General features: G+C 31.9%; 1 protein-coding gene across 2 annotated transcripts in view; it reads left to right on the top strand.

The window, feature by feature from the left end:
- LOC108906486 (glutaredoxin domain-containing cysteine-rich protein CG31559-like) overlaps positions 1 to 24,002 on the top strand; it is a 40,726-nt gene extending 16,724 nt beyond the window's left edge. For both annotated transcript variants that reach the window (XM_018709760.1, XM_018709761.1), the window contains exons 2-6: positions 2,784 to 3,331; positions 17,095 to 17,600; positions 20,199 to 20,432; positions 20,924 to 20,989; positions 23,676 to 24,002. In XM_018709760.1, the coding sequence (XP_018565276.1) occupies positions 2,797 to 3,331; positions 17,095 to 17,600; positions 20,199 to 20,432; positions 20,924 to 20,989; positions 23,676 to 23,852 (1,518 nt within the window). In that variant the 5' untranslated portion in view covers positions 2,784 to 2,796 and the 3' untranslated portion in view covers positions 23,853 to 24,002. The remainder of the gene's footprint in view (positions 1 to 2,783; positions 3,332 to 17,094; positions 17,601 to 20,198; positions 20,433 to 20,923; positions 20,990 to 23,675) is intronic.
- Positions 24,003 to 25,092: the final 1,090 nt, after the last annotated feature.

Raw genomic sequence — 25,092 nt, 5'->3', positions numbered from 1 at the left:
TTGTGAGAAATGTCGTTTACTGTGTGAAGACGAACATCTTCACACAGTAAAAGACGTTCGTTCAATACAAACGATTCTTAGCATGTTTCCAGTACAACAGTATAGTATGAGAATATTGTTACTAGTACTAAAGCGTCGTTGAAAATTTGCATCGTGTAGCTATAACTCAATATAAATAATGTAAGTAAGTTGATAAGAACGACTTATAAAAATAACACTGAAAGTTTAAAGGAGATTAAGTTTAGTGCAATCGTTTGGTGGCCCGCTGAGCATATGGCTTGAGTTCAATTCCCGATCGAGTAGGACAGATGTAATTGGGTACTGTTCGTTCATACTCCCACACTGCTATAGAGGTGAATTAATAAAACAGTAAGCGGTATTAAAAGAGAGCGTTGTTTCTAGTTTTCGTGTAATTAAGTCAAACTATGCATATTTAGTAGTTTATAAACAGTTTTCTTATTATAATGAAACTTATACATATGTATCAACTGGCTTGCTTTACCAGGAAAAATGTTTATAGAAAGAAAAAAAATAGCATGATAATGAACAGTACAAATGAAATTATACAGTGTGTAACAGAAATAATTAATTTTGAATGCAAAATAAAAACAAATAAGTTTTGAGCAAAACATAAATGCAGATTGATTGATTTCAATTGTCTTTTTAATTTTGTGTTCAATTGGATTTGAAGAGCTTCAACCTCTTGATATTTTTTCGAAAATAGTAACACTATAAGTTATCTACTGTTTAAAAATCTTTTTTTTTTTTTGTGATAAAATGCAGGTACCTCAGTAAGTAACAGTATAAGAAAAACAAACTAACTGAATAAGATTTTAATAGCATCTTTTACATCTTCTTATGTCATCTAAAAAGTGCAGGTAATCTCTAGGTTTTGAATATTCCAAAAAAATAATCGAGTGACGTTAAGTCTGGAGACCCTCCCGGTCAATCCATTTCATCGCTTTCTTCGGTCTACGGGGTGAGAAAAATTTTCGAAACTGAGATCTCTAATCACAAAAAAGTTTTCTGGGTAAAACTTCTCCATAATTTCTAAAAGATAGGTAACAGCTCCCACTTACGTACGCTCTATCAAATTATATGTAAAAAATAAAGGTCATGATATCACAGTTGAAAAACAATGGAATGCAATGGAACAAAACCGTTGAAAATACATCTCTGTTATCAGTTACTATGTTTGATTAAATTGTGACCAATAAATTTGCCAGTGGAAGAATACTAGGTAGACCGGTTTATCATTGAATCAATTATACAAAAATTTCATCTATGATAACAAAATAAATCGGTTGTTAGATTACTATATAACGTTATTTGTTTTATAAAGAAATTGATTTCAAATATTGGGAAGTTGGTCGATCGTAGATATACACAATGTTCGTCTCCAATTTAATTGGAAATACTTCAACTTTAATATATGTATTTACCAGTACATTCTAACTATTCTCCAATATTCCGATTCAAAAAACTTAACTGAATAACCGGTTAGAATAAAAAAAGTCCATCTGAAATTGTATATTTGTAGTTTCTAACTTAGAAAGAAATAAAATATGACATCTCACATTTACACAATGACAAAAATATAGTTAATGTCTTTGACAAGGCCATCAGTGTTAAAATATTTTTCTCTTAACACCCACATCATGCCACTTATATGTAAATATATGTAAATCGACTTTAGCTTGGATCCACCTGCATAAAACCAAATTGAATTAAAAGATGATATAAAACCACGACAGTGTATGGTTATGAGTTCAATGAATTCTAAGAATTATCTAATAAAAATATAACGATATTCGCTGTAATGTATAGGCTGGTCCATTTTCGATGGGAATTCAGGGTATTTCAGAAACTACTAAAGATATGATAAATCTGACACGACGTTCTCGAGCTCGATTTTCATGGCAAACTCGACTGTCAAATCAGAAATTTACTATCTTCATTTGTTTCTGAGTTGCAGGGCGTTTCTTGTTATTGTCACATTTTTGATGTCTGTATCTCAGCTGTTAAATAAGTTAGAGTTAAAGTGAAAACTGCCCAAGACTAATTCTTTGGCGTAGAATTGAATGCTAGTATTAGATTTTTAGTAGATCTTAAGATTTCGGAGTTATGACTCAAAGTTAAATACAAATATAAAACACCCCGTATCTTCTGTGTTTGTAAAAATAACTATAGCAAGTGACATATTGCTGAAAAGCAAAAAAAATCACCATTTTTTTTAGGTCATGACCAGCTACGATTTCCATTTAAAAAAATATAACTTTGGATCATAACTCTGGAATCTTAAGACCTACTAAAAATCTAATACCGGCATTCCATTCTACACCAAAGAATTAGTCTTGAGCAGTTTTCTCTTTAACTCTATATTATTGCTGAGACACAGACATATTCAAAAGTGTCACAATAACGAGAAAAGCCCTGTAACTCAGAAACAAATGAAGATAGCAACTTTCTGATTTAATAGTTGAGTTTGCTATGAAAATCGAACTCGAGAGCGTGGTGTCAGATTTATCATATCTTTAGTAGTTTTTGAAATACCCTGAAATCCCACCGAAAATGGACCAGCCTGTACACAATATTAAAGCTATAAATACAATTTGGGACAGATATAAGTCTAAATAAGCAATTGCCGCGACAGGGCAAATATTCTCGCTTCCATCAACCGAAAATTCGCAGTAATATTAAACATGCCTGCGTTTTATTCGGACATAAACAACATTCACGCCGATTAACATTAGAAAGGAGTTATAAAGTAACATAATTTCCAGGTAACTTGGTAGAATGGAAGCAACTACCGTAGCTGCATCGACGCTGCCTTCGAGAGCAAAATTTCTGGCCTGCGCCCCACCTCCGACGGGTTCGCCTCCAACGGTACCCGCGAGATCCGTTGCATCGGGATCTCTTGTGGTGCGCCACCATTCTAACAGTTTCTCGGAAGAGCCCGGCCACCAGCAGAAGAATCACGTGGTGAAGATCCTGATCAACCCCAAGAGCGCCACGGACCGGAGCGACGCGGTCTCCCAGAATGGCGACGCCGTCGCCGTCAGGGACAGACAGACGGACAGTGTTGTTTGTGATGTGGCGCCGTGTGTTCGGATCAGCGTGAACTCTGACTCGGAAATGATCGAGAACCACACCATGTCCGAGACGTCCGGTTCTTTCTTCTGTTTCGGGACTTACAGTTGTGGGGTGAAGTCCAGCGGGCAGATCTCGCCGTTCAGCGACACCCCGGACTCGGGCACCTGCAGCGACCTAGACGGGGCGCCTCCCTCGCTCCCCAAGAAGAAGGGCGACGGCATCTCCATCACCCTCATAGGTGTGTTCAATTTATTTTCTTATTTCAATAGCGTTTATTACAACAAACAAAAAAACAATAAAAGTAATACAAGAACAAACATAGATACTCTTATATGTACAGGGTGTGCTAGAACTAATGGTTGGGCGCCATTACAGGACAACGGAAGGAGCAAATAGGAAACCGCAAGCGGGGATCTTAATTATAAACAATTTTTTCCTTCGTGTGAAAACCCTCTCTATTGTCAACAACTTTTATTAATTTTCTCTGGAAATATACAGGCTGTTTCAGAAAGACCTCCCGTAAATACGACAAAAAACAAGAATTTTTTTGTCTTATGAACTATATGTCTATCTCCTCTTGTTTTCGAGTTATAGATTTTTACGAAAATTTCCAAACGGTGCGGAATATGTTTATGAAATTTGGTATTCCGGAGTTTTTAAGGATGCCAAATACGCTGGTCTAATTATTTTTTGGATAGTTCACAGAGGGCGCTAGTTATGCTACATTCCTATTATATTTTAAGTTCTAATTTTTTTAAAGTTAGATTTTTTACCATTCAGGCTTCAATTTTTAATGTACAATTTTATTTTCTGAATATAATGTACTCTTGTTAGAACTTCCTAATGTGGACGGTTTTCGAGAAAAACGGCTTTTAATTAAACTCTTAGAATATTACGGTGTATAAAATAAGTGACTTTTCTCAAAGTAGGCTTATGTCAAAACTTATTGATGGATGTCGCATACATTCTTAGTAATATCTCTAATTAACTTTCTATCAAAATTTTAGTGATCGTAATTAGTCATTACTAACTACAGTCACTAACAATTACTAAAATTTTGATATAAGGTTAATTAGAGTTTAAGAATGTATGCGTTGAGACATCTATCAATAAATTTTGACATAAGCCTACTTCGAGAAAAGTCACTTATTTTATACACCGTAATATTGCAAGAGTTTAATTAAAAGTATTTTTCTGGAAAACCGTCCTCATTTGGAAGTTCTAACAAGAGTACGTTATGTATATTTAGAAAATTAAATTGTACATTAGAAATTGAAGCCCGAATGTTAAAAAACCGAACCTTAAAAAAATTAGAACTTAAAATGTAATAGGAGTGTAGTATAACTAGCGCCCTCTATGAAATTTCAAAAAATAATTAGACCAGCGTATTTGGCATCCTTAAAAACCCGGGAATACCAAATTTCATAAAAATATTTCGAACCATTTGGAAATTTTCGTAAAAATTCTATTTAAAAAATTTTATTTTGTCGCTATGTATCTCGAGAACAAAGGGAGAGAGACATATAGTTCAAAAGACAAAAAATTCTTATTTTTTGTCGTACTATCACCCCCTGTGTCTACGGGAGGTCTTTCTGAAACAGCCTGTATAAGATGATACGTATAAAGAATTTAAATTAAGATTCTTTGGGAAGTTTGGGTCTCTATAAAGCAATAGAGCTTTACAGAGACAAATGATTTATGTCAATAATGCAAACGTTGAAAATATCTTGTTGTCAGTAGCAGACTTGATCGAACCAGACATAAATCTTTCTCTAGGTATATAGCCAATCTGCTAATTACGGATTTTATCGAGATTTCTCGAAAATCAGAATCATATCTACATATTCATTGAGTAATTTTTTTTTTGTTAAATGTAGGAAATTTCCACAAAAATAATGAAAACGTCATCAATGCTGACCATATCAGCACATATTTGACGTGTTAGTGAGTAGTTTCTTTGTACGTATCGGAGAAGAGATATCGCTACATTTTTTGCATAAAAGAGAACATTCACACGATGCAAAAAATATTTATGAAATTGGGAAAACATTATATCAATGACGTCACAGCCCTTGGAGCAACAGATTTATCTAGATGAAATTTTATGTGAAATACTTATTGTCATCGTGCTATTGCGATTCCCTCTTGCGGTTTTCTATTTCCTCTTTACGTTTTCCTGTAATTTGGCTTTCTCTACAGGGTGTATCTAAATAACACCGAATGTTATACATATGCTAAAATGTACATGAATTTGGTTTATGTTTCTGAAATGTAATATTCATTTGTTTTTGTATTCATATTTTTATTGAAATCGCTGGAAAATTTCCTAAAACTTTTTCTATACAGGGTGTATCTATATAACACCGAAAAAGGACGATTCTCTGATGAAAATTAATAGGGGTCTTTGGTATAAAATTTTGTGAAAAAACTTTCCCCTGAAAAGTTACGTACCTCCAAAAATTTAAAAAAAAAATTGTTTTTCTTTTTTATCTTCCATGTACATCAAGCTAAAGAAACCAAACTTGGTGAACATTATCTGTCAAAAAAAACTACATTTTTTTAAATTTTTTCAACCCTGAAGTATTTTTTGTAAGTGGTTGAAATAATCAACCCCTGATATTTTTTTTATATTTTATTTCGATGAAAATTTTTCCCTTTAAAAAATATGTCTAAAAAGACCCATTCATTTACTAACTTTATGATCTCTTTAAGTTTTTTCGAAAAGTTAAGGATTTATGAGAAAAAAAAATAAATGTATTACAATGAATTTGTAAAAAGATAAACTGTTTAACGCGAGTATTTTTTGTCGGAAATGTCATAGGGTTGACGCATTTATTGTAATCAGAGAAAAAAGGGTAATAAAAAAGTAATAAATATACCATTTAAAAATCAATATTTGGTTTACATCTTCGAAATGCAACACTCAATAGTTTTTTTTACATATTTCCTTCAGATCGCAAGAGACTTTCGTCTTTATTATTTTTTCTTAGAGAGGGACAAATGGGTAAAGGGGTAGAATATTATGCGAATATACCTGTGCACAGAAGTGTTACTGAAAAAATATACACGGTGTCTCAAAAAACAATGGTTATACTGCAACCACAAATCTTTCAAAATTCAAGTCATTCCAAAAATGCTTCGCTTAAAAATTGCTTTTGAAATATTTTTAGTAGAATTGAACATTCTTTTCAAAAAATACATATCTACCGTAAGTACTTTAAGAAAGTCTTATGGTAATTTTATTAAAATATGAAACTACATAAAAAAGTGAAAAAAATATAATTTACAATTTGAATAATTTAGTAGAGCCGGATGAATAAAATCTATTAAAATTCATTAAACTGAAACTTTCTAAACGATTATACACATTGCTAAATTTTCAAAAAAAATTATCAGAATTTTTAAAGGTCGTTTCGCGAATGACTCTGTATACTGATTTTTTAAAGAACAAGAACGGCCGTTCACATTTGCCTGACATTTTGCAACAAGACTTTACAAGTATACTGCGTCAAAGCAGCGTATAATGTCAAATTTAAGTAAACGCTTCTGTGACCCCGTTACAACGCTGACACTGACTAACTTAACTTTTATTTGCATAAAGAATGGATCGAAACTGGATTTAATCGCAGCTTAACTGTACAAAGGAACTATTTACATTGCACATGCTGTCTCTAAACGATGGATATCGTTCCGGTATTTTTGATTTATCATTCAGAACAAAAGTATTTAGATTAACTCATATGGACGGGGTCGTCAACATACTGTATGTAGGAAATACGTTTTTCTTGATATGTTTATGAAATCAGTGACCATTAAAATAAACGTCTTTCGTAATTCCACAAATTTAACACGTTAATAATTATAATGCACCGAGTTACTCAGTGGGTTAAGGAACTAATTTCACAACACCTTTGCATTTATCATACTCACATCTTTACGCTGCAGACTGTACAGTTACGCAACTAGATTCTGATGATCAGATTATAATGTTTTTGGAAGGAAGTAACTTTCTTTCATACTTTTGATTCGCCAAATGTTACTTTTAATCATATTCTCATAGTCCAATTTTCAATATTGTACAATTTTCCCACTTAAACCTGTTCTAGAAGTTGAAATTTCCACTCTTATTTATATAGTTTTTGTTATTTATCATAAGATTATGCCAACATACATGTTTTAATAATAAGTGATAGACTAGTACTTCCAAATGCAAATTTGTTGGAAATAACTTGACTACAAATAATGCTTTTCGGTGTTGCCAGATTTCTTCAGTAGCTACTAAAACAATATTGTCTTAAATGGCAACACTGATTTTTTTTGACATAATTTGACAAATCTTCGAATTCTAAATAAAAAATGTCAGATTCCTTTATTGGAGTAGACGTTTTAGAACAATCAGCAAAAACAACGAAAATAATCTGTAGTCCGCAGGCCTTAAAAAAAGCTAACATTGCAAAAGTAGGCCTTGGAAATTAAACAAAAATTGTGTTGTTTGAAAGGAGCCATCATTAATGTGCTGTCATTGTGGTATTTGACAGCTGTTGTATTTGAATGTACATAAAAATATCGTTTTATTTAAGTTACTAAGATGAATCTGTTATTTAATTCAAAAGAGAAAGTTCAATTAATTTTTCTTCATGTTGGTGGCTTAAATCTACGCAATGCGTACGCTGAATTCGATGCAAGATATAACGATAAACCTTTTCCAATCTGGAGTTTTTAAGAAATAACTTAGTAAAACAAAAACAATTAGTAGTGTGTGCTCAAGGATCCCCAAAAGGCTCAAAATCATCTTGGCAACTGAATTAAAACGTTATTTTTATACACATTCAAATAAACAGTTATCAAATAACCCAACGATAATGATGGCTCCCTTCAAACAACACAATTTTTGTTTAATTTCCAAGGCCTACTTTTTGCTGAAGAAATGTGACATAACACTTTTTATTTAAAATTTGAAGATTTGTCAAATTATGTTAAAAAAATTAAGTGTTGCCATTTAAAAAAAGATTGTTTTAGTAGCTATTGAAATCTTGCAACATGGGAAAGCATTATTTGCAAATTTTTCTTAATCAAGTTATGTCCTACAACTTTGCAATTGAAAATAATAGTCTATCAGTTCAAGCAAACAAAATGGCCTGTCAGGTTTTAAAAAAAATACACTGTATACGATTAAAAATGTACTCAAAAAGAAGTCTGAAAAATACTATGCAAAATAGAGATTCATTTTAATATTATTTATAGAATCATTATAATTTGCCGAAATTTATAGTTTTACACATTTTTTTTTAAAATTTGATACGTTATTAGTTCTTGTCACCTTCAAAGTACTCCCTCTTCCCCCCATTTCACATACTTTTCCCAGTGGTGTTTCCATTTCGCGAAGCGAAAGCGAAGTAGTTTCACGCAAAATTTTCGTTGTTCCAGAAAATCACACATTTCAAAAATCGGCACTCAAATAATAATATCACGAAAACTAAATGGGATATCAACAATTAAAGAACATGTGGTTACAGAGGAAGTTATGCAATGCAATGCTGCCAACTATCACTAAACATCTCCATTAGCGGGCAATTCAAAAAGTGCGTTTATTTTCTGAACAGACCTCGTATATACAATAAAAGTCAAATAATTATGTTATGTATGTAGAAAGAAGAAAAATATATTCAAGAAATGTCAGTTAAAAAATCTCTAATGATATGCGATTTTGATATGCATTAAATATGTTGTGAAATTATGTAGGATGCTAAATTAAAATAACACAACATCTTAGTTTTTAAATTTGCATATGAAGCTTACAATTCCAATGAGAATAAATCATCTGTACTTTTTTACACACATCCTTAAGTATAAATTATTTGAACATGCTTTATCGTCTACAAGGTCCTTTGGAAAATTAATTGATATTATAATTTTGATACCTTTGTATTCCCTATAAGGTTCTCAAGGAAAATAAATGTTTAAATATTTCAATTACACAATGCTAAGAGATCACTATCCAGATTTTGTGAATTTAGACGTAGGAAAGGAATGTTGATTTTCCATCATTTTAAGGAAAGTGCTAATTGTTGATATGAAAATTATTGAAAAGATTTTGTTTAAAAAACATCCAACTGTTGTATGAACTAAACAACGAACAATAACTTTAGATTTTTATTTTTCTGTATAACACCCTCAAATTGAATTTAAGGGACTATTTATTCATTTCCATATCTAGAAATACCGCATCTAAAATTAAAAATTGACATGTTTCAAAGAAGTGATCTGAACAGTACATAACTTATACGGTAAAAAACTGCATTACCTGACTTATTATGTCTGTTATGGTGATGATTGTGTCTTTAATCAACGCAATTGCTATGAGAAACATTAATTATAACTGAGCTTCTAAATTAACTTTTAATGTACCGTGATGATTATATTTTTTGTCTGACACATTTTATTATTGCTAACACTAAAATGTACATATTGCGTTCCAATCAATATTTAATTAATGTTAATGGGAATTTGGAAACGTTAAAAATTTCAATAATTGGTAGTTAGCTCAGTTACTACTTGTAAAAAGAAGAAAATTGTAAATATGTGCATCATTAAATAAATTCATTGCATTTGAACTATCGACATGACCGACCATATTGATTTAAACACCTTTCTATATGACCTCATACCCAATATGACAAGAGAGAGAGAGATCACAAAGCCTCTTTCTCTTACATACGAGGCAAGCACATGGAATGGTTACCATCGGCTTCAGCCAGACGTTTAACATTTATTAGTCGTCCTTCGGCATTGTCTGTGAGTTCATATCGAAAGGTTATATTATTTGTCGAAAGAAAACATACATTGCCTTCTATAATAACGGTTTTGTAGCCTTTTGCATGTTTATTATAAAATTCTTCGAATTGAGGTAAAATTACATCTTAAACCGCAATATCAATTGCGAATTACACAGTCGCATATTCGCATATTTAAAATATTAAAATCATGAGAAATTGATCGCCAGAAAATAATTGAGATCCTTTTGTTTAACAGAAATACTACACTGTTCACACATAAATTACGTGATTGAATAGAAAAGAGATTCTCAAATTGTATTCTAAGTAATTTAAAAAATACTAAAACATAAATTAGACATACAGGGTGTTCCACCTAAGAGGGATTCTTCTGTAACTCGGCAACTGTAAAAAAATGGGTTTAATAAAAGTTGCCTGGATCGTGTGGGCTATGTAAAGAAAATATTTTTAGCTTTAAAGGGTGTTCCATTTCGGCGGAAAATAGCATTCTTATCTTAAAGAAGATAAAATGTCACTTTCGTGTCGATTAAGTCGTACGAATATGAGAAGAAAAAGGTATAGTTTCTAGTATGAATATTTTAAGCATGTTTTCTCAAATTTTTTTTACATATTTTCGTTCTTGCAACTTAATGAAATCTGATTAATTATTAAAAAAAAAAGAGATTTATCACTATTCTAATGTTCTATATACAAATGAAGTGGGTATTAACGTAATTTAGCATAATATAATCAGTTAATTAAAATGTTAGGAGCATTTAATTATTAAATAAATTTTTGTTACGCTCTTTTGAATAATAAAAACCATTTAATAGTCCAGACAAATAAAATTTTAGCAGTAAAAGGTGTACTTACGGTTATATGGAAATGTTACCTACTTTATTTATATCTCCGCATAGTAATAAGGAAAAGGACAGTTTTTATCGAATTGTGCTATTTATCGCTAATTAATTATTTAAGAGAAACTGAAGCTGTTATCATTAGATCGGCAAGCAAACGGTATTACTGGCAAAAAATCAGTGTCATACAACCGCATAGATTAATACCTGTAACAACTTAATTAAAGAAATTATGTTTCTATACATGGCTGCCTATTTTGCCCGAAGCTTTAGAATTTAATGATGTCGAGAAGAAACCTGAAACATCTCTCAAATTTTGGATTTCTTAATTCTTACTCCCCATTATGACTTAAAAAAGCGGGTACTCGATATAACAAATAAGTAAATTTGCCACTTTATGGAGAATTGTTACTGTAAGGGTAATTCATGTGTGTTGAAAACATTCACTTCTAAGTTTGGTCAAGCATTGCTTAACTAATAAAATAGAAATAACAGTAGATAATAATAGCGACATGCCCTTATATAAGTACCAATTCAAATCGACTGCAGTTAACAATTCCACGACACCGTTACATATCTAACCTCTTTACCCACAGGAATGGTAACGACCACAAATTTAATTCGTGCGGCAAATGTGCCCTCGAAAAATAAATATTTGGGGTACGAGCGGCAATTAAAATTAGTTTATTTTACAAATTACCGAGCTAGTACAAATTGCTGCATTGTAGTTGCTTATTTGGCGGAATGCACCGCTCATTCTTTTGTTCTTGTGTCCGTTTGTCTAGAAAGGGGACCGTCGTTTTGTCTCTTGGAAAATAAATTAAGTATAAAAATGTAACTATGATTTTAGAGAACACGCTTGTTAATATATACAGAACAGGGTTCATTTCACTAGTGCAATGCTATACAAGGTGTGCTAATGGGCCATGGGCGGAAATAAACTGATTTAGATCTAGTTACCTTCGGTGGAGAGATAGGCCTATTAAGGATATATTTTAAGACAATTACGTCATTTTTTAAAGATATTTTAATGAATCTTAATAGCTAAACTTACATATAAGCTTTTTTTACCTAAAAATGGGGGTCATAAGATATGGTCTTTTGCTCTTTTTTGATCGGCAGAGATTTTGAGAAAACTATCTACAAAAAATGTATACTTATTGCATTTAGCTAAAACTGATAGTTACAAAAATCGCTTTCAGTTTTTCTCACGACTTTTTTTTAAATTTCTAATTAAACTTCATTTTTTTGTAAAATTTGCCACTATATTAAAAAAATTTTAACCAACCTCTACGATTGGATGTGAAACACGTTTTTGGTTTAATCACTCAATAATCATTAAAGATATAGATTTCTTTGGTGAAGTTCAGTTTTCTCATAGTTGCTACGTAAATGTAAAAATTCTTTAAAAACTAATCAGTGGCGTCGGAATTGGAAGGTATCTGTCAGGTTTTATCCGAAAAGTTATTCGGAAAATGAATTTTTTTTTTCTAGATTTGGATGGACCTTCTCTAATAGATATAATTATTGTTTTGAAGTTGGTAACCGTTTGAGTGTAAATCTACAATATACTAGATTTAATAGCAACGAAACGTAAATTGATTACGTCTATCAGAATCCTAGAACATATCGTGTATTTGCCTTTACAGTAGGTAAAAAAAATCTATTAATATTTGTTTAAACTTTTGCATACTTGTAGGAATTGAATGTGACAATACATGCTAATGCTTACGAGCATATTACAAGTTTTTCTAGTTAATCAATATTGATTCTTTATGCAAAATAGTATGTATTTTAATCATATACATACGACGTTATAGCAATGTTTCTAAAGTACCTAAAGTAAACAAAATATCTCTGCTACTGCGTCAATTAGTATTTTTATAATGTACACTCTAATGTTTCCAAATATTTTTGGATTTAAAAGTGTAATTTCTTATGCTGTTGGTTAAAGTAACAAGAAATTACATGAATTTCACTGATGAAGTATCAGAGACATAAATACAATATATTCCGAGAATCCATTTTGAAATATTTCTTGACGTCTAAATAATTTTCCGTTTGTCAATAAACATTTTTATAACTCATAATACATTAGCACTTCTTAAAATAAAGCTACCGAAGTTACTTTGTTTTTTTCCGAACAGTTCGTTATAATGATACCAATACAATAACAATAACAATAAATTCCACGTATTCTAAAGACTATCCCCACCATCCTACATGTTGGGATTAAATGTAAATAATTTTATTTACATAGATTATATCACTTTACGTTATGTAAGGATGGATGACATGCATAAACATAGATAAACTGAATTGAACTTATTCAGATCCTTAACCGTGAATTTCGTAGGTGACATTCCAAAGATATCTGGGCAGATGAATCAAATACTAACCAAAATTATTTAAAAAATCTTATACACATGCATGAGTATACTATTTGAAGTTCATTGCAACCGCCCATACATCTACTTTTAAAGATATTTAAGTAGGTGCTATTTGTAATTCAGATTAGTTAATCGCATTTCAGAAAGTTTCATTTACATTCCAGAAACCGTAAACTAATTGTGAGAAAACATCATTTGAATTTCAGAAAGTAGCAAATGTTCAAATAGTTATTAGTAAATGATCTCTGGCAGTTATTAACTGTTAAGTTAAGCTTTATTTTAGTAAATTTACACAAGAACATAATAATTGTAGGTATAACTCAAATTATTTTTGACGGTTTTTGAAATACCAACCAATGAAGTATTTCGAAATATAATACTGGAATACAATTTCAGCATTAAAACTAACTATTGCGAAAAATTGACGCTTTCTCAGATATTATTCATATTCATTTTTACAGTTTTAACGAAGATGAATGTCTGGAAGGTCTACGGACTTATCATTGCATGAGTAACGGTTCCGACAGACATTTCTTGAATTTCTATGCAAAACGAAAGCGGAACAAATTAAGAGACAAGTCATGGTATTTGACAAAACTGAATATCGCATCAGATATCCCAATTATACCTCAGAATAACATTAGATGAATCTGCTTTTGTGGTATACAATTTCACGTTTGTTTTTTTTACGTCACTTATATAACGCTGCTTAAGAAAAGACGTACGTACGCTTTTGGAACCAACAAATGACATTAAAAATGTGTATTTACGAAACCGTAACAGTTATTCTTAAAAATTAGAGACCTTACAAGAAATAAAAATAGCATGCATGTGTGTATCGAATCAATCGCGCTCTATAAGCTAATAAAACATTCTGTTACTATGGAACCTTACCAGACCAAACCCGGTAAAAAAAATCCATTACCATTTTTGTTGTTTAGCCAGCTACATGTTTATATTAAAACTAGTCTTACAAGAAAACAACAATTAGGAGATTGCGGAATACAAACCAATAATTATCTACACTTTCGTAGGCATACATGTGAAAACATTTTAAAAGAGATATGTGTGCCTCAATTATTTGCACTTAAAAGAAATCAAAACCCATCATCACAAAATTAATAAGCATAAATGTGAAATTGTGCGAAGAGGGGTTTTGGTTATATATTTGAAAGAATTGTACGAAAGTAAAATTACAAAATTAACATTTTATCGTTTAGTCACTTCGGTATATCTATGGGAATATGAACTTTAAGTAAATCCCTTGGTAACATCCAATTAGATGTCAATTTCATTAAATTGTACATAGTTAAATTTACAAAAGGAGCACTTAAATGTCCAAACTTTTTATTTGAAAACACTACCTACTTAATCTCACAGTACTTTAATATACAGGGTGATTCCAAAAAAAGTGCAACAAATTTAAGGAGCGCTTTTACTCATAAGAATACTGGTATAGTCTTTCCGATCTCAATTGAACAACCAAGAGGTTGGCAGTATATACCAGGTTTGGTCGCTGACGCAGCAACTCGGCATTGAAATATTTGAAAAACTTGTTCCCATATTTATTTAGCGTCATACCTATATACAGGTCTGGTCGAACTAAACGTGGAGGCGATGGAAATTTATACGCCCAGTTGAAGAATGCGCGCGCGGTCAAACGGCGTACACAGATAGCCGAACTGGGCGGCAGGGCAATAAATCTTAGCTGTTGACAAGTAGCTGACAAATTGCCTAGCAATGCAGTGCAGCAATGCGGAATTTGATGTGATATAGGGAATTTTAATTTATTATAGACACCTTCTATTAATCAAACATATTAATTGCGACAGGGAGAAATACGAGGGATATTTTTTTTACTAATATTATTATAACATGGCATTTTGAAGACCTTTTGAAACGGAACAAAACGAAATTTACCATCGATATAATAAAATTGTTTAAGGACATAAATAATTAGTGTTGTTGGTCAAATGAGCATATAATAGAAATTTTCTACACATTATATACAAATTATTATAATTTTTTACCTTTAGGAGAAAACTTTTTAGGGACGCCTATGAAACTCATTAAATTTTATCGCTAGGCGTTTTTATACAAGTTCACCCGACTTCGGGAAGACTATACAAATTTCTACGATACTTTTTAGACAATTCAATATTAAAGCAGTCAGTTAGGTATATTTTTTATGTTAATAATTTGTTATTACTTTTTCGGGTAAAGCGATTTCTTCAAAACTTCTGTTAATGAAAAATCAACAAAATTCTGGAGTCTGGTATTTAAATGCGCAAAGCAAATCAAGTCAAAAAACAAAAACCGATGACGTGGCAACCAGTCCTGAAATCGTTCAGCCATAAACCAAAGACACTGCTACTGAATAATACACGATTGTATGAATTTTATGCATAAAAGTTGCCGAATAACGTATGTAAAAAACATGTATAATAATTCCTTTCAGTTCATGTACCAATATCAGCATAACTTTCCAATTTCTTGATCGATGTATTTGATAAAAAATTTGAAAGGAGTTTTCGTTTAGAGAATAATTGCCTGCATATATGGTAATTATTAAATAATTGTAACTTTAAAGGATATACCACATCTAAAAGTACGAAAATCATCATTGTGGAGAATTTTCCTAATCGTTTCTACTACGATTCGTGGTTGATTACATTCACTACCATGACATTTGCTTACGCAAAAACAACTTACCAAAATAAGTTCCATTTTATTTAAATTTAAGTTATTATATCACAAATCTCATCAAACGGAATTTTTTATTGTACGTACCTACATATAGGTGATCATTTTTTCTACACTAATCATCCAGTAGCAACTAGATACCTAGTTTATCTTCCGATGTGTTGAAACAGTTGTACATTCCTTGTTAAGAATGTAACAATGAATTAAATAGAAGGTAACTTAAAAGTTAACAGCGATGAAGGTCGATTTCAATGTATTCGAATTGATTTAGACAACCCCAATTAGTTACGTACTTCTTGTATTTTTCAGAGACAGTTTGCAAATTCTCGTGGTGGAGTCATATGTTCAATACTTTTAAGGCGTTATTAAGTTAAGTGGTGTCAATTTTCCAGTGATCAGTTGCATAGTTCATCACACACGTTGTATTTAAAAATCAAACTATAATTGATATGGAACGAAAATAATGCACTCTTTGTAATTGTATTCGATCTTAGATGGAAGAGGAATGTCTACTAATTCCTCCAGACTTCATATACGTATGTATATTATTAATTTTGAAACACATTTTGCATTTCTTCACAATTTTCATTTGATCGACAACTAAGATGTATCTTATTCTCTTTAAGAGGTTAATAATATTTTTTTTATATTACAATGCTTAAACTCTTGGGATTTGCGATTACAGTTACTTTTTAGTAACATGAATGTTTTCATATCTGCTTGAGAAATTTACTTTTTGTTTAGTTCCCATACGTGTTGAAATATTAAATTTAAAAGGCAACTATCTAATACAACATTTTAATGAATTATTTATTAATTAGTGTTGACCTTAATTCAAACGTTTCAGAATCTATATCTTGCCTGTTAAGTATATTTTGTCTATGACAATATCCTATTTATCTATCTCAGCTGCTTGCGAATTAAAAAGCATGCATTTTAAGAAATTTAAGCCAAAATAGGTAAGTGTACAGGGTGAAAATGTTTGGACAAACCCTAATGACGAATCCTATGTCATAAATGAACAAAGAAAGTTTCTGTAAACATATGTTTCGAAGAACTTCGGTTTCGGGATACAGGATAATCAAAATTATTGAAAAGATATGGTTTATATCAAAATGAAAAAAATCAGTTGAAGGGGTTAAGTACAGAGGGTGTAAAAAATTTAATCGAAGTATCCACTGACAAAAACAAAGCTTTTTGTAGCTGTTTTTTTTGTATTTTTTGAATCGCCACTTTATTTGTAAAATTTCACAATTCAATACGCCAGTTTCCTTTCAGAGTCGCACAAGAGGGCGCCAAGTTCCAGCAGCGGAGCTGAGGTCGACAGCGACGACGATGAGAGCAACATCAGCTGCGACTCCCTCAACAGCGGCAAAATATCCCCAGTGAACATCCGGACCGTCGTTTCCTCCGAATCAGACAAGTCCTCATATTTACCTCAAATGTTGCTTCAGGACATCAGGCAGAGAAATAAGAAACTCTCTCCCGCTGAACCTCCGCCGGTAATCATCGAGAAATCCTACGAGGAACGAAAGAAAGAAGAGAGGGAGGAGAAAATAGAAAAGAAGTTTACTGCTGACATGTTCTATAATTTTCACATAAACGAACACGTGATTAACGTTAAGCCTCAGACCGTGGTGGAGGACGAGACGTTCGCTGGGTATAAGGACATGCTTAATGGCGGTGCTGCTACCATACGTAGTGCCAAGGGGACGGTGAGGGGTGTTAAGAACAGGGTTCGCGCTGGGATTGCCACGTTTCTTCAAATTCACAGTACTGGAAAGGTAGGTAATTTACAGTCTTTCAGAGATTGGTTTTGATTTAATATTGAAGATATAAGGTTTGTCTTGGTACAGAGAAAGAAGGTTCAAGTTAGTCCAATTCTATTTATAAGAATATCCAAACGAAAACATATTGATAAACGTAAATTTATCTCATGGATGTCTTTGGTTGTTTGCTCTGGATATTCTGTATATCACCACAGTTCATCCGTTTCTACTTTAATTTACTGGCTTAATTTACCCAAAATCATTAGAAAAGAAATGTTGTCGCTGAAAACTCCTCTTGTGGAGTCGCTCGCAAGTATACGTATTCAGTCCCTTTCGCCAATCTGCCGTGGTTCTTTTCCGTGACCATAGTGTATGTTTCTATGGTTAGACCGATCTGGTGTCAGGCTGGCGCTTGTAACCTAATACCCTAATGGGTCACTTGCAGACGTGTGTACCCACACTCGCCTCCTTTACCTTCCAACCTGTATTTAACTGTAAATACTTTATGTGATGTTGCTCTAATATTTTTATACCAAACTTTTTTCCTTCAATAGGAACTGCTGCAACGCGAAGGAGTACTTCCCCTAACAACTAGAGACCAGCTGAACCGAATGAGCTATTTGGTGCTCACATTTTGATATTATATTACACGGTTATAAATTAGTAGCACTTTTATGTTAATTAGTTATGTGGGAAAAGATATTTAATATTAACATGTGTAAATACAGGTTATGCCGCATAAGAACCGATAAAAGGCAGCTACATGTAGAGGTGTCCAAAACATTGTAATTTAACCAAACTTACCTATATACAAAGTTGCACCCCCGAGGAGTTATTAGCCTCCAAAGTGGGGGCCTAAATTTGGAAAAAAATTAATATGTCTGCAACATTTTACCGCAGAAGAACCAAATTTGGTACATGATTTAGGTTTATTACTGGTCTTCTTTGACTATGATTTAAAGTTAATTGAAGCACTACAAGGTGTTCGTTGGGGATGACTCACCCCTAAAATTGTACCGAACTTTTTTTTCATTGACCGAATTGAAAAGTAATAATATTAATTCATAGCAGAACTTGATTTAAAAATTTTTTTTACTCTTGTTAAATTTTAAAATACTTTATGGTTTTCAAGAAAAACCGTATTAACTGAAATAAGATTTTAACAGTGTTTATTAGAAAATAATCGAAAAGTCAGTGGTAGGCAATGAATTTATGTTTCAAACTTGTCAGTTAGTAATAAAAATATTTTATTTCAACAATTGCCTCTGTTTGTTGTTGAAAAAATATCAATTATTATGTTTATTATTTATTTGTGTTCTTAATTAATGTACTTAATACAATATTTGATTATTTAAAAACTACCTAAGTACATAGTTGTTTTCTTTTGTAGAATTAGGAGAGAAGTGAAGTAAAATTTATTTGGCCAATTGTCAAATTTGAAAGATAAAGCCTACTACTGACTTTTATTTTCTAATGAACACTGTTAAAATCTTGTGTCTGTTATTAAGTTTTTTAAAACTTAACAAGAGTAAAAAAAATTTAAATTCAATTATGCTGTGAATTAATATTACTATTTTTTAATTCAGTTAATAAAAAAAAGTTCGGTACAATTTTAGCGGTGAGTCATCCCCAATGAACACCTTTAAGTGCTTCAATTAACTTTAAATCATAGTCCAAGAAGACCAGTAGTAAACCTAAATTATGTACCAAATTTGGTTCTTCTACGGTTAAGTGTTGCAGAGATATTAATTTTTTTCGAAATTTAGGCCCCCACTTTGGGGGGTATATCTTTTATATTTTTCTTAATTAACACTCTAAAAATTTGACAACCATACATTAGTAGTAATTGGGTAGTATTATCATAAGAAAAATAATATATGAAAGTAAAAGTTACCTTATTGCCTGCAATACTTATGTGGCACAATTATTATGATTTATTTCAAATTAATATTTAATACAGTTATAATTTGAAACGTCGCGATATAGAATTATTACTAGAACTAGATAATAATAATCTTTCGCACTAGTTCAGATAATAATATTATTTGGCGAAAAATATAATCATTCAAGCGGTAGGTAATTTAATAATTAATTTCTAAATTAGTTTCGAATTATTTTGTTGCAGAAAAACGGTTGCTGTAACATATCCGGAAAATGTTTTTATTGTACGGCAGACTTCTAGCACGAGCGCCGCAAATTCGTTCGAATGTTCAGTATAAAATATTGTTAACTTTCCGGATTTGGTACATAAAAAACAGGTCCATTATTTTATGAATCCTGGAATTGAGGTGATACAATAATTACAATTAAATGAGTGGTTCTCAACAATTATACAGGGCGTAACAGCGATGTGGCAGACTGTCAGAACTGACTCTCTCCCCAAAACAAACAAATTTTCAATTTTTTTTGCGGTTGAAGGAAAATCCCCCGTTCTAGGCAATTCTGTCATGTTTTTTCTCACTATGTTGGCAATCGCAAGAAATGAAAACCAAAATCCAGGAACGAACTGTAAATATTTTACGCAGTTTTGAAAAGGACTATAAAAAAATTGTATAGTTTGGTGCATTTTATTAAACGGAATATTCAAACTGTTAAATAATTTTCTCATTTTAGAACTACAAAGAAAAAGAGGCTGGGAAAGTGGTCGTGTACACGACGACAATGGGCATAGTCCGAGAGACGTACCAGGCCTGCATGAAAGTGAAGCAGATCCTGCGGACTCTTCTGGTGAAATACGAGGAGAGGGATGTGTTCATGAGCTCGGAGTACCAGGCGGAGATCCAGGAGCGCATGCAATGCAAAGACATTTTGGTGCCGCAGATGTTCGTCGACGGTCAACACATCGGGGTATGACAATCTGGGACAGGTGTTTAATGAAGGATGCGATGCATCGTCAAGATGAACGCGACGTGCATTTTGATTTCACCTTTATTAGTAATGCTTTAAGAATATACAAGGTGTAGCACAATGACATGTTGAAAATGAAGGAGGGTGTTACTGGCCCAGATTTAGGAATATTTTCTAATATAAACATTTGTCCTTAAAGCCCTCATTTTAAAAAAACGTTATATCTATTGAAATGAAGATTTTGTCGCTTTTAAAAAATACTAAATACGTTCGTTATTAACGATATTAGTACTTGACTGGCCAATTTCTTTACAATTTTACAATAGCTTTAAACTATGACGAATCATTTGAAATTTTTAATTATCAGTTATATAACCAAAACGAAACTAAAGTCAACAAATATTAATTAATAAAATTCACGCAGTGTCTTTCACTTAAATTTCTCGATGAAGTGTACACATTATGTAATTACATATTCTTGTTGTTTACAGGATGCTGAAACAATAGAAAGATTGAATGAAACCGGGGAATTAAGAAGAATATTAAAACCTTTTAAGGTGAGTGACTCGATGATAACTTTTTACAAAATAATGCAAAACGTAAATAGTTGCAATTAATTACAAATTATTTATTATTTCGACAACCTAATTAGCTTTAACAAATTATATGGTTTTAATTATATTCAAATATTTATTAATTAAAAAAAACTGTTGATAGATTTTTTACCTAGTAAATATTTTACTTAAAAATTGGTATTAAACAGTTTTAGGTACGTATTTTTTGTATTCACAAAAACATTCGACTCAAATCTACGGTGACATTTTTTTTTTATTTCAGAATAAACTAACTCACAACTCACATTTACTACGCATATGAAATAAACTCATCAAATTTAACACACTACTAAAAATGGGGCCCAATTTCAAAGTTGATTTTCTCGTGAACAGCTAATCTAATTTTGTTGATCTTTTTTTCGAATTATAGGTTTATTTTTCAACTATAACGCTGAAATACCAGTTTTTATTGAAACTTAAGAGTTTAGCGTATACAGGACGAAAAAGGAAATGCATTTTTTCTCCCAAAATTTTAAAGCGACGCTGGTTAACTGTTAATTGATATACTGTAGTATAACAACCCTAGGTTCGACAAAAAAAATAAGTAAACGTAGTTGTGGCCAAAAATATGTGATCGTCATAAGGACTACCTACGTTGTGTGTATCTATTTTTTTAATTGACCGGAAGGCACTGGCTACTAACTTTGTAGAGGGGATGTATGGTTTAATTATATAAAACAAAAGCAGAGTAAATACACCTAACCTTTATTTACATACAATTCAAATTAAACATGTGACAAATAGAAAGAACAACAAAAACATTAACAACCATTAAACATAAAAGGAGAGTGCCAGGCTCACCTAGAGCTCCTGTGGGGAAAGAGCATGGCAGAGAAACCCACGATCGTTGCTCTTACCACCCAAATATGTATGCAAAACAACCGCTAACCAAAGGTATAAATTAAGAACCTTTGCTAATGATAAATAAGTCCTGTCTCATTTAATGTGTCACTAAATGTCATCTGTTACCTCATATTAGTCATACACACTTCCAAGTAAAACTGAAGAGGTTTGGTGTTAGTTAGCCGGCAGAGCCGGAAGGTACTGGAGTCCCATACGGGAGGCAATCCAGCTATAGTTGAGATTTCGGAAGATCCTTCATAACACTGGAGTCCCATACGGGAGGCAATCGAGCTTAATCCAGATTCGTTCCGCACGGGCGAAAATGTTAGTAAACTCAACAAGGCTCGTATAGACGTATGACATAAAGTAAGCACAAGAAATCAAAGAACAACCTAATCATGATAAAACAAGTTAAATGTGAAACAAAGAAGTTGCTATTGCTATATCTGGGCAGTCACGACAATATACATATTTTAACATGTAATAAATAATGAGCAATCTCCAATAATAATTGTGACAACTTTATATTAGGAAAATACACGCCCCTGAGCGTAAGACAATGAAGGCCAAACATATACAGAATCATTATCATGAAACATCTATAACCATCACAATCACAAAATTACATAGAACAATTAACAACAAAGTACTTAAAGAATATTACCTGCTAACTAATAACACTTTAAACAATTAATTTTACACTACTTTGTCACACTGCCCGCCGATCGTCTTACTGCCGATCTCCACACTGTTCGCACTTCAACTGACTATCTTCAACTAACTTAGACTTCCTTCCAGCATTCCCTACCTAAGTGCTTGTTTTTTTGTGCTTCCTTATAACTGTCAATATTACGTTTTCATTTTTATACAACACTCATGTAACAGGTGACGTGGAAGTTGATAAGATAAGTACGGTTTTGCACAATACACAGTTAAATTAAAGCACACCAGTTTATTGTAGTAATTTAAACAATTGGGATATGATAGTAACAACAATGACATAAATCTCCGACAATATTAGTAAACAAGCTAAAAACCTCCACATATCTCCTTTGAAGTTGAAGTTAGTAGTAGAAGTGTCGATTGATTTTAATTTTAATTTTTAATTTTGTTATTTCTTCTTGTTTTTATTTTTGTTATGTTTAAGCTTTTTAATTAAGTAAAATCGTATTTAATTTAACTGTGTATATCAATTAATAAAAGAGATAATGACGTATATACAGGGTGTCCGGAAAGATCATATCAAAAATGAAGGAGTATACAGTATACCATGAGTTACTATAATTACCCAAATTTCATCGTTGTCATGGTAACGTAACGACTTAGAAGTTATAATTGGAATATGTTTGTCAAACTTCTTTCTTTGAAGGCGAATAACTCCACAAGGAAGCCCGATAGGAAAAAAATGCTCATGAAGTACTACAACTATTTTGACCTCACCTGTATACTCCTTCATTTTTGACATGACCTTTACGGACACCCTGTATATCAAAAAATAAATTGTTCAGAAAAAATGGCGTTACAGTTTGATTCAAAGAGATATTTTATTTTAGCTAACACACCTCACAGTGTTTGCAATTTCGAGAAAAAAAAATTACTTTTTGTACGCCTTAACATTTAAAGTTAAAAGTTTTTAGCACAGGGTCGTTAGAGACCATTAAAATAAAAGATTAATTAAAACAAAGACCGACAGAACCAGATTTACCGTTAGTAAAAAATCAGTATTGAAATTGGAGTCAATTGTGTATTTTGATCAGTATTACTTAACATTTTTCATTAATTCCAGAGTATGGACGTTTGTACGACCTGCAAAGTCTGCGGAGGCTTCAGACTTCTGCCGTGCCAGATTTGTAACGGAAGCAAGAAATCGGTGCATAGAAACCACTTCACAGCGGAATTCGTTGCCTTAAAATGTATGAACTGTGATGAAGTCGGACTAGTACGCTGCACCTCCTGTTCATAAACTAGGACGATTGTTTTTAATTTTGTATTTCGTTTTTGGCAACACTACTGCTTTGCAACCTGGCGTCTAACTTCAGATTCTACTTGGGTTGGTATTTTATGGGAAAAACTGCTTTTATAAGTTAATTTGACCCAAACTTTGCTTGGGAATGAAAAATGAAATATCACGAGACAGTTACTATGGTTAACTAGTCAAGATCTATGTACTTCAAAGGTTTCACTTTGAACATCATGGAAAAAGGCAGAAAGTAAGGAAACGAAATACTGAAAGTTATTCTATTTATACTATTTTCTACTGCTCAAATGCAAAAATATTACTCCTAACAATGTGTATATTAAGTGAAAACTTGGAAAAACATTTCTCAAAATTTAGTAAGTATTGGTCCAACTATATACCTACTAAAAATACTCGCAATGTAGGTTTAGGTATACTGATTTGATAATTTTTAAACATAAACATGTAACATAGTGTTTTTTACCGTAGGTATGTATTTGGACCTCAAGTAATATTTACTGCTGAATTTTGTTTGTAAGTTTTAGATGTACTCTATTTAGCAGGCCATACGATTTTTTACATAATATGTAAGTATCCTATTCAAGTTTGTAAATAATTTTAATCGATGCCTATAGTTAGGAAAGGTTTATTAAAAGTACCCATGTATTAAATTTGATAAAATTTAAATCAATAAAATTATTTCTCATATAAACATAGTTTCTATCCTCCTAAACATATTTTATTCCCACTGAATTAACAGGGATAACTAAAGAATCTTTGCCATCAATGTAAATCAAAAAGGACCCCACACGGGCTCCTTCAAATTGCCTGAAATTGTGGTAAGTTGTTGGTTTTGTGTTACCGATCAAAAGTCTCCACAGTAGGTAGGTCCGAAAATCAATTATTTCCTGTTTATAGCGGTCTGAGTCAGTTCTGCTGACGATGGCTCCAAAGTAGTACGAGTAGAATATTGCAATAAAAACAGTAACTTTTCTGAAATGTTTATAGAAAAAATTAATCGGACGACTTCGAAAAGTTGCTAATTAACATTTTTGACAGCTGGACAAATACCAAAGGGAGAGAATAAACAATATCATATTAAAACTTACCACTATATATTTTTGAACCTTGAGATTGATTATTGCGTTATCTAATTCATTTATTGATACTCGAGAGATATTGCATTTAACTGATGTACGAATGCAATCTACAATTGTACAATTTATTGAAATGAATGTGGTGAACT

Source organism: Anoplophora glabripennis, unplaced genomic scaffold (assembly GCF_000390285.2).
Source record: "Anoplophora glabripennis isolate ALB-LARVAE unplaced genomic scaffold, Agla_2.0 scaffold47, whole genome shotgun sequence".
NCBI classification, from domain to species: domain Eukaryota; kingdom Metazoa; phylum Arthropoda; class Insecta; order Coleoptera; family Cerambycidae; genus Anoplophora; species Anoplophora glabripennis.
The sequence above is the reverse complement of the archived record's forward strand: the minus strand, read 5'-3'. Positions and strand labels throughout refer to the sequence as shown.